This window comes from Microcaecilia unicolor, chromosome 4 (genome assembly GCF_901765095.1).
Source record: "Microcaecilia unicolor chromosome 4, aMicUni1.1, whole genome shotgun sequence".
NCBI classification, from domain to species: Eukaryota; Metazoa; Chordata; class Amphibia; order Gymnophiona; family Siphonopidae; genus Microcaecilia; species Microcaecilia unicolor.
This window is the reverse complement of record NC_044034.1, coordinates 99309245-99325689: the sequence shown is the minus strand read 5'-3', so window position 1 is coordinate 99325689 and position 16445 is coordinate 99309245. Positions and strand designations below refer to the sequence as shown.

The 16445-nt window shown below is 42.5% G+C and overlaps 1 protein-coding gene across 5 annotated transcripts in view; it reads right to left on the bottom strand.

The window, feature by feature from the left end:
• The window catches only part of ENOX1 (ecto-NOX disulfide-thiol exchanger 1), a 661896-nt gene that overhangs the window by 211001 nt on the left and 434450 nt on the right, over nt 1-16445 (bottom strand). For all 5 annotated transcript variants that reach the window (XM_030200535.1, XM_030200539.1, XM_030200536.1 and 2 more), the window contains exon 5: nt 15989-16126. In XM_030200535.1, coding sequence (XP_030056395.1) covers nt 15989-16126 — 138 coding nt within the window. The remainder of the gene's footprint in view (nt 1-15988; nt 16127-16445) is intronic.

The following is a 16445-nucleotide window of genomic DNA, read 5'->3' as shown; positions in this document are numbered from 1 at the left end:
AATTGAGGTTGAAGGGGGGCAGATTCAGGAATAATACCAGGAAGTATTTTTTCACGGAAAGGGTGGTAGATATGTGGAATGCCCTCCCGCGTTAGGTGGTGGAGATGAAAACAGTAATGGAATTCAAACATGCGTAGGATAAACACAAAGGAATCCTGTTTAGAAGGAATGGAGAGATTGGGTGGCGAAGCCGGTAATTGGAGAGTAAAAACAGTGCTGGGTGGACTCCTACGGTCTGCGCCATGATCGTGGCTGAATAGATATGGATGGGCTGGAGTGTAAATTTTAAGGGGCTTCGATGTTAGCTTCACAATGTTTAGTGCAGGAACAGTGCTGGTCAGACTTTTACAGTCTGTGCCCTGAGAAAGGAAGGGACAAATCAAACTCAGATATACATATGAAGTATCACATACCATGTAAAATGAGTTTATCATGTTGGGCACATTGGATGGACCATTCAGATCTTTATCTGTCGTCGTTTACTATGTTACTATGTAAAGACTAGGTCATTACCTTCAAATCCTGTAGAGCGCTGAGAAGCTATATATTTGCACTTCACAGGAACTCCTGAAGCAGGCCTCTGTGACCAAAACACGATGTGTTGAGTCCATTATACACTTTGAATAAAGCTTTTGATGTGAACTCTTTGAGTCAGCTGGACATTTTGTTTTGCATCATCTTTGATGTCAACTTCGCAGTGTTTGTCTGCTTGTATTGACCTGTGAGAGGGTCCTTTGTTCTTCTGTGGTTATTGACCCAACTCAGAGCTCCAATTATAAAATAGTGCTAACCCCATATGATCAGTGCCCTTGAGCGCATGAAACAACGCGCTCGAGGGCTCTTTGCGCAGGTAGCAAGCAAATGCATGCTAAACAGGGCTTAGCGCATTCATCACCAATGATCAGCGGCCAGCGCACCAAAATTTGGGTCGCTGGCTGCGGCAAACCCTACGCCAGCTCCGAGCTGGTGTTAGGGTTTGCAGATCATTGGGGAGGAATGGTGAGCCCTGTCCAGCTTACAGTTGCATGCTGGCAGGCTCCCGTTCCCACCCAAAGCAAACCTGGCAACAGGGGGCTGGAGGTCCGGTGGACCTCCGGTCCCCCCCAACAACCCCGCCTCCTCCAGGTTCAGGGAGGGCTGGAGATCCGGTGGGTCTCCAGCCCCTCAAACCCCCAGAAAAATGATTCCCTGGTGGTCCAGTGGCCGCTGGTCAACCCCCTCCCCCTCCCCCTCCCCCAGTAAGCAACGGGGGGCTGGAGGTCCGGCGGACCTCCAGCGCACCCCAACTCCCCCCTCCCAGCGTTCTCTGAAGAAATCCATGGTGGTCGAGCGAAAAAAGAACCCCCTCCCGGCCCCCCTACCTTTTAGTTGGAGGAGGGAGGTAGCCTCCCTCCCTCCTCTTCCTTGGTTGATAACGCACAAAATGAATTGGAGGAAATATTTTTTCATTCAAAGAATAGTAAAGCTCTGGAACTCGTTGCCAGAGGATGTGGTTAGCATATCTGGGTTTAAAAAAGATTTGGACAAGTTCCTGGAGGAAAGGTCCATAGTCTGTTATTGAGATAGACATGGGAGAAGCCACTGCTTGCCCCAGGATTTGTTGCATGGAATGTTGCTACTAATTGGGTTTCTGCCAGGTACTTGTGCCCTGGATTGGCCACTGTTAGAAGCAGGATACTGGGCTAGATGGACCACTGGTCTGACCCAATATGGCTATTCTTATGTTCTTATGAGTTGTTTATGTGTAAGTTTTTTGGTTGTTTCTGTGTGTGTGTGTGTGGGGGGGGGGGGGGGTTGAGGGATTGTTTCTGTATGGGCTTTTTATGGCTAGTGCAGTCTAGGTGTGGCAGGTTTGATCTATCAGTTCATGTTATAGGTGTCTCTTGTGCACGCTTTTGCATATTAGCCACTGATGTCAGTATAATAAAATGTGCATCTAAGACTTTTAGAATGTTTTCTTGTAATGTCTCTATAGCCAATTTAAAGTTCACTGATGCACTAGGTTTGCTCTTCTTGGTTATTTAGTAAAAATGTGAATTTGTATTGGAGTTTATCAATCATAACCTTGGCCTTTTTCTGATTCCCATGATATCCAGTAGCAGGATTAGGTTCTCTTGCAAACATTCTGCTGTATGGAATAAAATGGCAGTGAGATGACCAATGTGTTTTCACAGGACTGTGCTTGATGGAAGGAGGCAATTGTGATAACTTTCTAACTTTTTTAAATTTGGGAGGTGTGGGAGAGTGGTAGGAGGATGTATGGGTCCATGAAGGAGTGGCCTAATGGTTAGTGCAGTGGGTTGCGGACCTGGGGTACTGGGTTCAATTCCCATGCTGCCTCACAGTTGGCAGTGGGTTGAGATCCTGAGGAACCAAGTTCAATTCCCTCTGCAGCACCATTTGACCCTAGGCAAGTCACTTAGCCCTCCATTGCCCCAGGTACAATATGTAACTTAGATTGTGAGCCCATTAGGGACAGTGCAAAATACCTAGAATCTGTAAACCACATATTTGCCTCAGGGATCACTTGTAGTATATTAAGTGCTGAAATTAAAAAAAATCTTTTAAGAACATAGCAGTGGCTCTGGCAGCTGATTAATCTGATTCAGTATTAACAATTCAAAGCACTGCCCTTTGTATATATCACAAAGAGGCTTATTTTCAAAGCACTTAGACTTACAAAGTTCCATAGTAACCTATGGAACTTTGTAGGTCTAAGTGCTTTGAAAATGAGCTCCAAAGTATAATAAGACCAACCATATCAAAATCCAAATCAATAAGATTAGGGGCTACAGATTAATAGATATGCCCTCATGCTATAATAAAGAAAGAAAGACTGAAGTAATGTGAAATCTTCTTGTTTTTTACCTACTGAGCATCTGATTTTTGCTTCTCTGAAATTCTTTCCCCAGGGCTTTTTAACTTTCAACTGAGCGCTCCTTCAGGTTGTGAACGGAATATAAAGAAGCCGCTGCTAAGCTCTTTGTTCAGCAAGGGTAGCCCTTATTGCAGGACTGGAACAAACGCATGAACACCTTAGCTTATTGGAGTTGTGTTCTCATTAAGAAAAAAAAGAATCAATCGAAATGTATAACCTTCCAAACTATTACAAAGAAACTAATCAAGGGAAACATAAGCTCTGTAACAGGTAAATTGAGTCAACAGAAGAAACATGCTTATCTTAAAAAGAATGCGCCTGCAAAGCTGATCCGAAGATTCACTAGGCCACAAGCACACAGGAGGTTGAACTTTTAGACCCTGTTTGAGAAGTAGCCTAGTGGTTAGTGCAGTGGACATTGATCCTTGGGAACTGGGTTCAAGTCCCACTGCAGCTCCTTGTGACTCTGGGCAAGTCTCTTAACCCTCCACGGCCCCAGGTGCAAATAAGTACCTGTATATAATATGTAAACCGCTTTGAATGTCGTTGCAAAAAGCGGTATATCAAGTCCCATTCCCTTTCTACATTTTAACTCAGGGGCCTTCCTAAAGGGGCACCACTATCATATTTATGCCAATGATATTACTATGTTGTTACCAATATTGTATTCAAAGAATGAGAGGCATCTAGGCTGATTGCAGACTGTATTAATTTGCTCGAGACATGGATCAGGTCACATTATTTAAAGTTGAATACTGAAAAAAACAAGTTTTGTTGATAGGACAAATATCATTTATTTGGAATGATGACATCTTAAAACTGAGTAACCCAAATTTTACTTTTGAGTCTAGTTTAAAGATTTGTGTGTTATCTTTTCTAATATGTTATCCCCAGAATTACAGATTAATATGTTGGTAAAGAAGGCTTTCCTAATGTTAAGGAAGTTAAGAAAAGTTTTTTTTAGAATCCTCAGCTTTTAGATTGGTGGTTCAAAGCCTTATTTTGGGATAGTTGGATTATTGCAATATAATTTACTTGGGATACACAAACGTTTTTATTACAAAAGATACAGATAATTCAAAATACAGCTGCCAGAATACTAGTCTCCATACATAAAAGGGAGAGAGTTACTCCTTCACTGGTAAATCTGCATTGGTTGCCAGTGGAGGCACGTATTCAATTTAAATTTAATAATTTTTAATATTTTATATAGGAATGTGCCATCTTATATGTTGGTTCTAAATTTGTTTCCCAAATTTAGGTAGGATTGAAATATCCAGGCATTCGTTCTTCCTACAATATCTGATGCCAAAGGGTATTCATTTTAAATCTATATTTTCATCTAATTTTCTATTCTTAGCAGCACAGATTTGGAATTCTCTACCAATAGAGGTCAGAACCATGACTAAATTTAGTCTATATAGGAAACTCCTGAAAGTGGTTCTGTTTAAGAAATGTTTATGTTGAGGTTTACTATTTATGTTCGTTACATACTTTGTAATTCTTCTGGGAATCGTCTGAAATCTTTTCAAGATATTGTAATCCGCTCGGAACTTGAATGGTTATTGCGGAATATAAGAACATTTATAATCTGTAATCATTGTCGTCATCACCATCATCATTCATTTATTTCACACTTTTCAACATGTGAGCTCCAGCTGTGTTATCAAAGAAGGCATCAAATAATGGCATCAGAAAATCTGGTACTGAGACTGTCAGTTACCATTTTGACCAAGAAGTATAGAGGAGTCAATGGAGAAACAGTAAGAACAAACCAAACTGAAATGACGAATCAATCTCCAAGTTAGAGTGGAGATGGCCAAAGGGATGACTAATAATCTCTCAGGAGCCTTATCAATAATCATCAATGCTTCATTAATTATTAAAGCATTTAGGATTATTGATATGGTTCCTGTGAGGTCATTACTCATCCCCTTAGCTATCTCTACTCTTTCTTACTTGAAAAAAGTAAAACCGCCATCAATAACAATACTTCTATTTATCTAGGTTCTCATTAACAAAATAGAGAAAGCAATTAAAACATCAGTACGTTAAAATGTTTGATCCAATTACTAAGAGAACAATTTTCAAAGATGTTTACAATGATATATTACAAGAAGTTAGTTATCCGATAACTCCCCTCTCTCTCAATAGAGCTACATTTCTTGTGGTGTTCCACAATCAGCAAGATTTTAGCTGCATTTAGGGGAAGCATTTCCAGGGGTATGTTTTGGGTGAGATAAGAAAATAATACAGAGAGATTGTATTTCAAAGTCTGACTCTGTACCCATTATTGTCCAAAGATAATTCACCTGAACATAAAACAGGTGCAAATGTCCATGAGCTTTTAGCATTGACAGCAAATTTCAAAGTAAAAGAACACATGTACTTTTCTTTTAAAAACTGATGCAAAGCCCCTGGACAGAGGAATCTTCAGAAGTCTATAGGGTGAGTAATAATGCCTGTCCTATCAGAAATTACAACTTAAATCAATTAACCTTGGCAAGGAATAGAAAACCGTCATAAAATACATCACAAAGAGACAAATCTGATTCATGCCACATGCTTTTTAAATGACATTATAGTCAATAGAGACTATGTAAAGTCATTTCTAAACATGGTTACTCATAAAGATCAGGCAAATTGCACAGGTGCATATTTTAAGATGTAAACTGGCCTTATTGCTCTATCCATTGTATGAAGCATTTTACACATCATTATAATCTTTCAGTACTCGTTTCTTAGTCTGATGTAGGTGGAAGTGTGCTTGAATATAACCTTTTTGCAGATTGACTGCTATGTGCATGCCCTGGCCTAAGCAGCACAGTAAAGGTCTGTGCAGCTCATTTGCATCCATTTTTTTTTTTTTTGCATCCCTCACTATTTCCACCTCGGTAATTTTTACTGAGGTAGAAATAGCAAGCGGTTCTTTAGGAGGACTTTTGTGAATATCACTGCTAACCGGTTAAGTGTTGGCTCCACCCTGGACCACTCTTAACCTAGACGATTAGTGCTTTGGCAGTCAGAAGGGATTTTCAGCAACATTAAGTGCCACTGAACATCTGTGCATGACCAAATCTGCAGGGTTTAACCAGGCAGGAAGCTTTTAAATATGATCAACCCCATAGAAAATGACAGCAGATAAAGACCATATGGCCTATCCAGTCTGGACATTCATACCATCTACTCTTCCTTCCTCTCCCTTTGTGATCCTCTGTACTTGTCCCATGCTTTCTTGAATTCAAATACAGTCTTTGTCAACTGGGAGGCCCATTCCATGTATCCACCAATCCTATTGTCCCAGAAGCTGTATTTTGGTCTGGGGAACAATGCAAATGAACCTTTAGGCAGCATTTGAATCTTACATTCAAAGTAGAGGCACTGAATCCTTTCAAGTGATCTTCCTTGCAGCCAAATCGTCCAAGTCAAACCTGCTAATAAAGACAACTGGATACATTTTCATGCACTTCAAATGGGCTCAGTTCCCAACAAAATTCTGACCCAGACTTATCCCTCTTGGTGCTGGTATTTTTGGACCATTTCAAGTGTTTTAGGACCTTCCAGGCATGAGTTACTATCTACCAATGGTTGTATGTCGGCTGCCCTTAAACTTGAAGCTGCTCAGTTAGTTATTGATGGTTTTGCACAAGCAACAAGCTTTGGCCTGTCCATCATTAAGAGAAGTGAAGCAATTTGTCATCATGTTCTGATGCTCAGTTCTTTACTAGTGTGCTGTTTATCAATCACGTTCCTCTCAAAAATGTGATTGAATTCTGCTGTTTCATTAGTGTGTTATTTTCAGGATGCCTTAATCGATGAGGAAATCATGGAAAGGATTAATAAATCATCCACATTTTGATCATTTTAAACATTAGCTGTTGAACAAAAAGCTTTTGTTCCACTTTAAAAACATATTTATTTTCTCTTGCTTTCCCCTCTAACAGCTAGGTCATTGGACCAAGGACCAGTTTGGTGGCAGTTTGGTTTCTTTTTTTTTTTCTCTCTCTCTCTCTTTTCTGTCTTTTCCTATGATATCGTATTTCCTTTTCCATTTGGTTTTCTATTAAGAAAGGCAGTATATCAAGACTCTTTTAAACATTAAAATTATCCGGCTTAAGCTCACAGACAGTCACATGGTGCAGAAAACTCCTTTCCCGGTGGCTGATGAACAGACCTAGCTGGAGGGGGAAGAGTCTGTTCATCAGCTTGGCTACCTGTGAGGAGTCACAACCTAGGGAGGAATTTACGTGGCTAATGGTGGGAGGAGGGGGGAGTAGGATGTGGGGGTGGCTTACTGGCTTCCTAAATTAGTGCTCTCCAATCTTTCTGGAGCAGCAATTCTAATTCATGTGGTCAGAGAAAGTGCACAACCACAGGGTGGTGCAGGACAATGATGTCCTTTGAATGCTCACCTAAGACACACTCCCAAATGTGGGTTTAGCCTATAGTTTTGGAAGCTCTGTCCTAGGTAGTGAAGTTACCAGGGGTAGAAGGTGATGTAGCTGGCTACATATGGGTGGATTGGGGGGGGGGGGGGGAATGACTGACAGGCTTCCTAGGTGGTGAGGTTTGGCTTGAAGGAATGTATTTGGCTACATGCAGGGTAGGGGCTTAGTGGGTGGCTGATTGGTTTCCTAGCTGGTGAGGGCTAGCTGAATGGGGTAGCCAATGGGGGAAGGGAAACTGGTGGAGAAGAGAGTGACAAGAGAGAGACAGAGGCTACGATGATGAGAAGCAAATGCAGGCACAAGAGGCCATAAGCACTGGATTAGCACCTGCATTTGCTAGCGCAGAATGCTGAAGCTGATGAGCGCGTGAAACAATGAGCTCACTAGCGCAATGAGCATGAAAATGTATGCAAATGAGGCCTTCCCCTATTCCTCCCCAATGATCAGTGCAAAGCGCGCCAAACAAGGGCACTCTTCCCGCTGTAAACTCTACGCCAGCTCAGAGCTAGCATTAGGGTCTGATAAGCAGCCTGGCCGTGCTCAGCTCAGCCTATATGAATTCTTTGCTCTGGAGAGGAGGAGGCTCGATCCAATTAACCAGCCTGTGCCTTTGCAGCCCGTAGGAGAATGAACGTGCGGTGCTCCAATCTACTTGATGTTAGAAGGGGGCTGGGGAGGTGGTGAGGAGCTAGAAATCAGGGTTCTTCCACACCTGCCTGGTTCGTGTGTGGTTGGTAGCTGATTGCAATGGAGAGCTTTACCAGCGTATCTGGAAGTCTTCCCGCTGGCAAAAGTCCAGAGCCCCTCTTCCTCCTCCTTCCCTCCTCCCCTCCTCCCCCTCTGGCATTCAGGGCATGTGCTTAAGAACAACTCTTGAGCACCTGCACTAGACACAATCCTCCCACCAAACTCCCTAATGATCAACGCTATGAGTGTGACTATATTTGCATTCCACTAGTGTTGAGCATTAGGGAGTTGTACTGACGCACTGTTCCTGCCCTATTTCTCCGGTGCTGTTCAGTACAGCACCAGAGTTTTGAGCATCTGCCAAGACTAGATGATGAACTGGTAGGGAAATGAGAGAGGGGCTGGGTGATGAAAGAGTTGGGGAATGTTGGTTGTAAATTTGTTTCCAGTAGCCTGCACCAATACATTAAGAATCAGAGTTACTAATCTTTTTGTTTCACTTAGAAATGGAACTGAAAAACAACCTTAATTAATCAGGCCCTAAAAGGAGTTGCAGCAGAACTTGGAGGGGGTCTCTCTCCCCTTCCTCCACCCTTCTCTTCAACTATGGCAGAGATGGAGGAAAGGAGGCAAGGCACTAGCAACTGGCTCTTACATTTCTGGGATGGCTCCTATATTTCAAGAAACTTTGTTGAGGCTTGCACTATAACATTTTAATGTGCCATGGGTTAATTCATAGGTTAGTGCACATTAAATCACTTTAACATGCACTAAATCTTTTAAGGTTTAGTTTATTAAAATTTTAATATACCTCCCTTAGCAGGGGTATCAGAGCAGTGTACAAACAAATTAATTAAAAACAGGCTAGAAAAGAACTACAACTTGCGGACAGGAAAGAGGAAGAGAGAAAAAAGAAAGAAAGAAATCAGGTAGGCTGCTGTTGCATGCCAGGACCGTTGAGAGGGATGCAAATGGAAAGGCAAGTCTAAAAAAGTGAGCTTTCAAGAGAGTTTTCAAACAGTGAAGGGACAATTCTGAGCCGAGGGCTAATGGAAGGGCCTTCCAAAGGGACAGGACCAGGTAGAAAAAGTCAGAGTGACAGGTGGATTCCAAACAGGAAAGATGGACAGCGGGAATAGCAAGACGAGAGGCAGAAAGGGACTGAAGAGAAAGGGAAGGGGTATAGAGGGAAATAAGAGAGGTAAGGTAGGTGGGGGAACAAAGGTGCAGAGCCTTGAAAGCCAAAATTAGGAGTCTGAATTGAATCTGGTAGGGAATGGGAAGCCACTGATGGTGGCCAAGAAGAGGGAAACATGATCATATCTATATGCATGAGTAAGGAGAAGAATGACCACTAACAAATGCACATTCCTAATTCTCAGTGGTGCACACATGAAACCACCCCTATGCAGTGGCGTTCCTAGGGGGGCTGACACCCGGGGCGGATCGCCGATGCGCCCCCCCCCCCCCCGTTGCAGCACCCCCACCCCGGCGAAGGAACCCCCCCGGGTGCATGCCGCTGGGGGGGTGCCATGCGCCGGTCAGCTTCATTCGTTTCCATGCTCCCTCTGCCCCGGAACAGGTTACTTCCTGTTCCGGGGCAGAGGGAGCATGGAAACGAACGAAGCTGACTGGCACGCGGCACCCCCCCAGCGGCACGCATCCAGGGCGGACCGCCCCCACCGCGCCCCCCCCCCCTTGGTACGCCACTGCCCCTATGAATCAAAATTGACTCCACAATATAGCTGAAAACAAAATTAATAACCTGCAGCTGTGGTCTTTCTACATAAGGAGGTAAGTGGCAAAGAACAGGGATGGTGAAGGAATCCAATTTATTATAGAAAGATATGGGTACAACTAGAGAATTAAAGTGTTTCTAAATAATAAGAAGTTATAAAATAAATATGCTGTCCTGTAAAAAGACTGCATAAGATCGTGGGTGAAAAGGTGGCAAGCGCAATTCAATTTACTAGAGTGAGCCTTGGGGCACATCAAGGAAAGAAGAGATACTGCAGTATACAGAGAGCCATTAAAACTGCAGTAATAAAATAGCCCCAAAGCCTTTAATCCAATATCCTGCTGCGATGAAGACTGTACAGGAGAAATGGCTCCTAAATGGCAGAAAGGAGTCATGTGGAGAAAACAGTAGTTTTATGTAGCTGGGTAATCCTGAAGCCTATATCCAGTTTTACTGATATGATGACATTAAATAAACCATCAGCCTTCAAACTGAAAACATACTGCTTGGACTAGCAGATCGTACACAGGTAAGTCACATTATCCAAATACAGTGACACCAAGTTCAGTAAGGGATGTCCAAAAGCATGAGGGAGGAAGCAAAATGCTAGATTTTATTACTAACACAGTCGTTCAGCAGCCAAAACCAGTTCGTAGTGAAAGGTAACAGAAGATAAGTTACAAAATACATGAAGGGATCGATATTCAAAGTGATTTAACTGGGCAAAAGAGGCTCCTGCCTGACTATATTTCACTGGGAAGCCCAGGGGCCGATACTCAGTAGCAATTAACATGACAGTACTGCTGAATATCAGCTCTGAGGGCTATGATAGTGCCAGGGCGGTCCAGGGGTAGAGTCAGGGAGGAGCTGAGTTATGTGGCCACCAGCACAAAAGACAATCCTAACTATGCCTGTTACAGAACTAAATATAGGCATTACCTGCACAATTTCCGGGAGTCATTAAAGGCCTGAATAGTAACATTGTAGATGACAGTAGATAAAGACCTGTACGGTCCATCCAGTCTGCCCAACAAGACAAACTCATTACATATGGTATGTGATACTTCATATGTATATCTGATCTTGATTTGTCCTTGCCATTTTCAGGGCATAGATCGTAGAAGTCTGCCTAGCACTATCCTTGTTCTAAAATTTCTGAAGTTAACATCGAAGACCCCTGAAAAGCTACACTTTAGCCCATCCAAATCTATTCAGCCACGATCAGGGCACAGACCGTAGAAGTCTGCCCAGCACTGCTTTTGCTTCCCAATTACTGGTGTTGCCACCTAATCTCCGCTAAGCTTCTGTGGATCCATTACCGTTTTCATCTCCACCATCATGCATATTCATTTCGGATATTCTGAAAGCCCGACTAGCTGGTGTTGCCTACCTCTGAACCAGAACCCTCTTCAGGCCTGCCTATGCAAAAAATGTATCTATTTACCAATATTTGATACCACACACTCCCATAATTTTCCAAGGTAGGTTACAATACATGGACACCAAAAGTCCCTGCCAGTTCCAATCTGCCAAATCCCTAAAAATTGCTAGTAACTATCCTTCTGAAACCAGACGGTCCATTAAGGCCATCTATTATGTTCCACAGGGAAAAGCTAAACCCCAAAACAGGTTTTTCACCTTTCTCCTAAAAGTAAGGAGGTTTTACTCCTGCCTCAAACCCAAAGGCATAGAGTTCCAGAGAGGAAGCCCTGAAAAAGCCAATATCCCGGGACATAGCACACAGTAGCTTCATTGAACTGGGGATAGCAAAAAGAGAATGAATAGCAGTGCACGAAGAACATCTTGAGTTATGAAGGTATTTCTATGAAGGAATATCTACATTTAGACACCTACAACACACCTACTTGGAGCCTATTCTAAATCAGGAAAGTATGCACAGTTTATAGTACTCTATAATCTGCATGTGCAACTGTGCACCCTGCCCAAGTTCCACCCAAATACCACCTGTGTGAACATCCCCCTATAAAATATGCACTACGGCATCCACACACATTTACATAGTGGTGGCCCTACCATTAGGCCAACTGAGGCGGAGGCCTCAGGCGGCACTTTTCGTGAAGCGGCATCCCCCCACACTGCTGTGGTCTGGCATCTCCCCCCATCCTTCCTCAACCCCCTTCCGAAAATCTACCTTCTTTTCTTGTTTTCCAAAAGGCTGCAGCAGCAGCTATTCCCACTGGCACTGGCATCTTCTCTCTACTGCGGCCCGCTTCTCTGATGTAACTTGTTGTTTCCTCAGAGGCGGGCTACAGTAGAGAGAAGAGGCTGGTGAAAACCAAAATGTTTCTGTCTTAGAAGAATTAAGAAAGAACTTATGATTTATTTATTTCGGCACTTGATATACCGCAAATGAGCGCTGAAGCGACTATTTGGTTTACAATTTCTATTACAGGTACGCTGCACTGTCCCTAATGGACTCACAATCTAAGTTGCATATTGTACCTGGGGCAATGGAGGGCTAAGTGACTTGCCCAGGGTCACACGGAGCTGCAGAGGGAATTGAACCTGGTTCCCCAAGATCTCAACCCACTGCTGACCATCAGGCAACATCAGAGCCAGTTGATCCCTGGCATATCCTTCACTCGATAACTAATGATTTTACTCATTTTTTAGCACCACATAATACTAATACCAGATTAGACTATTTTCAGTCAGACTATTGATCAGTCAGCCACACAACAATTGTTTTAAGGAATAATCTATGTCCCCTTGTGAATTAGCAAATGACTAGAATTGCAGCTCCTTATAAAATTATATCCAACAAGTCAGTAACATACTTAGGTACCCCATAAAACGGTTCCTTAGAAGTCAGGCACAGTTTTTAAACTGGAATTGTAAATTGAACCGTGAGCCAATGGAGAAGAACAAGCACTGGCAAAACATGGTCTGAACCCTATTTCCCCCAAAATAAAACATGCATCTGTGTTTTGTATTAGCTGCTTAATTGGTAATGCCTGTCATCCTTTTCTCTTCACTGTCAGAGTGTTATCAGTATTCATTTAATTTTCCCACAAAAATTTCAATATGTTGCTTTCAAGGATTCACTGTTAGATGAAATCACCTTATTGCTATGGAGTCCTGAGCGTGTATGGAATTATAATGTATGCCAGCTATGAATGTACACTTAGGTATGCACAACATCCAGTGGTTTCCTTGCCTCATGTGTAAAGGTATGTGTGATCATCTGTGTGTCTACACTGTGCTCATTAATTAGTGTATATACGAAAGGATATGATCATGGTCTTAGAGAGGAAAGGAGGGAAACATGAGGTAGGTGGCTAAGGTAGGCTCATTAGAATGTATGGGACTGTAGGCTCTGTACATGAGATTTTAAAGAATGAGCACTGAGATCTGCGGAGAAAGTGGTTCTGTCTCTTTAAAAGAGACCTTAGTAATGTTAAACTGCAGCAATGTGGCTTCTAGATTGAGGAAGGATTTCCCAATTCCTTTATGACGATATATTATCAACAGACTTTGAGAATTGTTCTTGTTATTGTCCTTTTGTACCCTGATATTCAAAGGATTTATGCTCCTAACTTTAGGGTTCTTTACGCTGCAGAAAAAATAGGCCTTAATGTACCCATAGGCAAGTCTTTCCTGCATGCCATTTTTACCATGGATGTAAAACCCCCAATTTTCTATTTTTTACATTATTGGCCATGTGCTATTGTTACCCCAGTCCAATTGGGACAAGGCTATGTTTCTATTAACAAAATATATTATTAAATAATCGTCCAGGGTGAGATTACATATTACCTAACACCAGCGTGTTTTTCTAGTGAAAAAGGTGCCAGTACTCAAATGCCAGGCCACCCTTCAGGGGTGGGGTGATCACTGAGGGACCCACCCCACAATAGACAGGCCCCTTGCAACCAGTCACAGAATCTATGACAAGGCAGAATTGGTGTGTAGAGCCTGAGCTCTTTCATTACAACTTGGGGACCATAGGTCAATTTTAGCAGACAAAAGGTGCCGGTACTCAGTACCCCCAAGCACCCCCTTAAAAAAAGCCCTGCCTAACACCCCTAATTGGATTTTCATCATAGGCTATTTCATTTGCTTGTTGTTATTATTGTTTACTATTTGTGATTTATAAACAACAGTTGTACAGAATATTGTTCCTTTTTATACTTCAATAAAAATATTTAAATATAAAATCATAAAAATGTTAGAGACTTGCACAGATGAGGACAGAGCCCACGGGGACAAGGTGGGGTTGGGGACATAGTCTGTAGGAACAGAGCCCACTGGGCCTGGGAGGGGAAGGGGCAAACTATGTCCCCATGTCATTCTCTAGACCGCTTTGTTAGATACATGAAGTGTAATTCAGGACATGGGTACATGCAAGGAAGATGTATGAGGTATGAGGGAGGGAGAGGGATACAAAGACAAAATATTGGAAAATGTAGAGCAGAGTGTGTAAAGGGAGAGATAATGGCTGCATAGTACAGTTTATTGAGATAATGGTTGCATAGTTCAGTTAATTGACAGATTTGGTAGATGAGAGAGAAGACAGGATGATCTCAGAGCGGTTAGGTCTATTCACACCTGTAGTGTGCCATGTATTCATTTTCTCTGTTCAGGCCTAGGGTGATGGTGTCAAGCTTTTTAATGAGTTCCAATTCAGCAGTTTCACACTGGAGTTTCCCTTTCAGATTTGTAGAGGACTTGTACCTGCAAATTAACGGCACTGCCATGGGTACCTACATGGCTCTACAATATGCCAACATTTTCATGGATGACCTAGAACAATGCTTCCTCAACTCCTACACCCAGAAGCTTCTACTCTACCTGAGATACATAGATAACATCTTCATTATCTAGACCCAAGGACTTGAAACCATTTAGAAATTCCATCAGAAATTTAACAAACTCTACCATCAGCCTAAGCCTAGAACAGTCCGCAGAGCAGATTTGCTTTCCTAGATACCACTATGCAATTACATGAGGGACACATAAGAACCACATTATACTGGAACCCCACTGGCTGCCACATACTTCCAGCTTCCACCCGTCACCTACCACTAGGTCCATTGTCTACTGCCAAGCTCTAGAGTGCAATCACATTTGTTCTGACCCCTCTGAGAGACAGTTCCTTCTGGAGAAACGACAACAGACATTTTTGATATTACACTATCTACCCAATGAAATGAGAAGGCAGATCAAAGGGGCCTAACAAATACCTAGAGATAATCTGCTACAGGATTATCCTAAAAGAGAAAATAACAGAATACCCCCTGTTGTCAACTAAAGCTCCTAGCTGAAACCATTAAAACATATCATCAAAGATCTATAACCCATCCTGAACAATGATGCCTCCCTCTCGCAGGCCTTGGGTGGCACTCCTGTCCTAGCATATTGATAACCCCATAACTTCAGATAGATACTCACTAGTAGCCACAATTGTTTTCAAAAACGACACCCACTCAGGGTCTACGGCCTGCCAGAAACCAGAATGCCAATTCTGTCCCTGCATTCACCCAGGTAACACTACCACAGGACCCAACATAATCGACTACAGTATCTAGGGCTCAATTACCTGCTCTTTCTCCAATGTAATAAATGCCATCATCTGCTAGCAATGTCCCTCTGCTGTTTACATAGGACAAACAGGTCAGTCCTTGAGAAGAAAAATAAATAGCCACAAATCTGATATTAGAAATGGCAACATTCAAAAACTAGCAGGTGAACATTTCAACCTTCCAAGACACTCAATAACTGACCTTAAGTTTGTCATACTCTTACAAAGAAACTTCAAAGGTAAATTCCAGCATGAAACTGTTGATTTGGAACTTATTAAAAAGCCTGAATAGACAATGGATTCATGGATCACTACAGGTGTGACTGGACTTTACTACTCTGAGATCATCCTGTCTTTGTTCTCTCTCACCCATCATAGCTGTCACAGCTGTAGAGTTCAGTGAACTGAACTATGCAGCCATTATCTCTCCCTTTCCCACACTCTGCCGTGTGTTAATTAATCCTTTATCCTTCCACCCCTCTCTCTTCCCTATGCATCTTCATTAGGTGTACCTATGTCTTGAATTTCAATCCATGCCTTTAATGACGTGGACTCTGGTCCTCGAATGCTCATGCCTTAATAAATTGGTTAATCTATAAGGTGCCATCTGTCTACGTAAATTTTGTTACATCACAAACCCCTTTTAAAACTTCTCATTCACAGATTACAACAAACGGTGTACAACGCAAGCTTACCTGACACAAGCTGCTGTCCAGCCAGTCCTACAGGCACCATACCAAGGTTATTCATAGCAGTAGCCCACGCAGTTGGATCAGTGACTGACATGGTGAGCTGAGTGGCACCAACAGCTAAACTTCCCAAGGCATCGGCTGCTATAAAAATGCAAACAAATTACAAGTTTTAAACGTCAACACGAAAGAACATATGTCCATGGAGAACATCTGGAGATACAGAAGGTTTCGTTCAACACATATAGATATCTAATCCAGTTTTTTTTATAACAAATAAGTAATTTTGGAAATCTTGCATGGCTTTTACACAAATTTAAAACTGTGCTAGAAACGTATCTGTTTGCTATGGCCTTCGGCGTGGATACAGACTGTGATGTTGTTGCTGGGACCTGACCTGGTCTCACTGAGTCGATTCCAACCTGCCTGGTTGACTGACAGCTGTCTATGGCGTTGTTTGCCT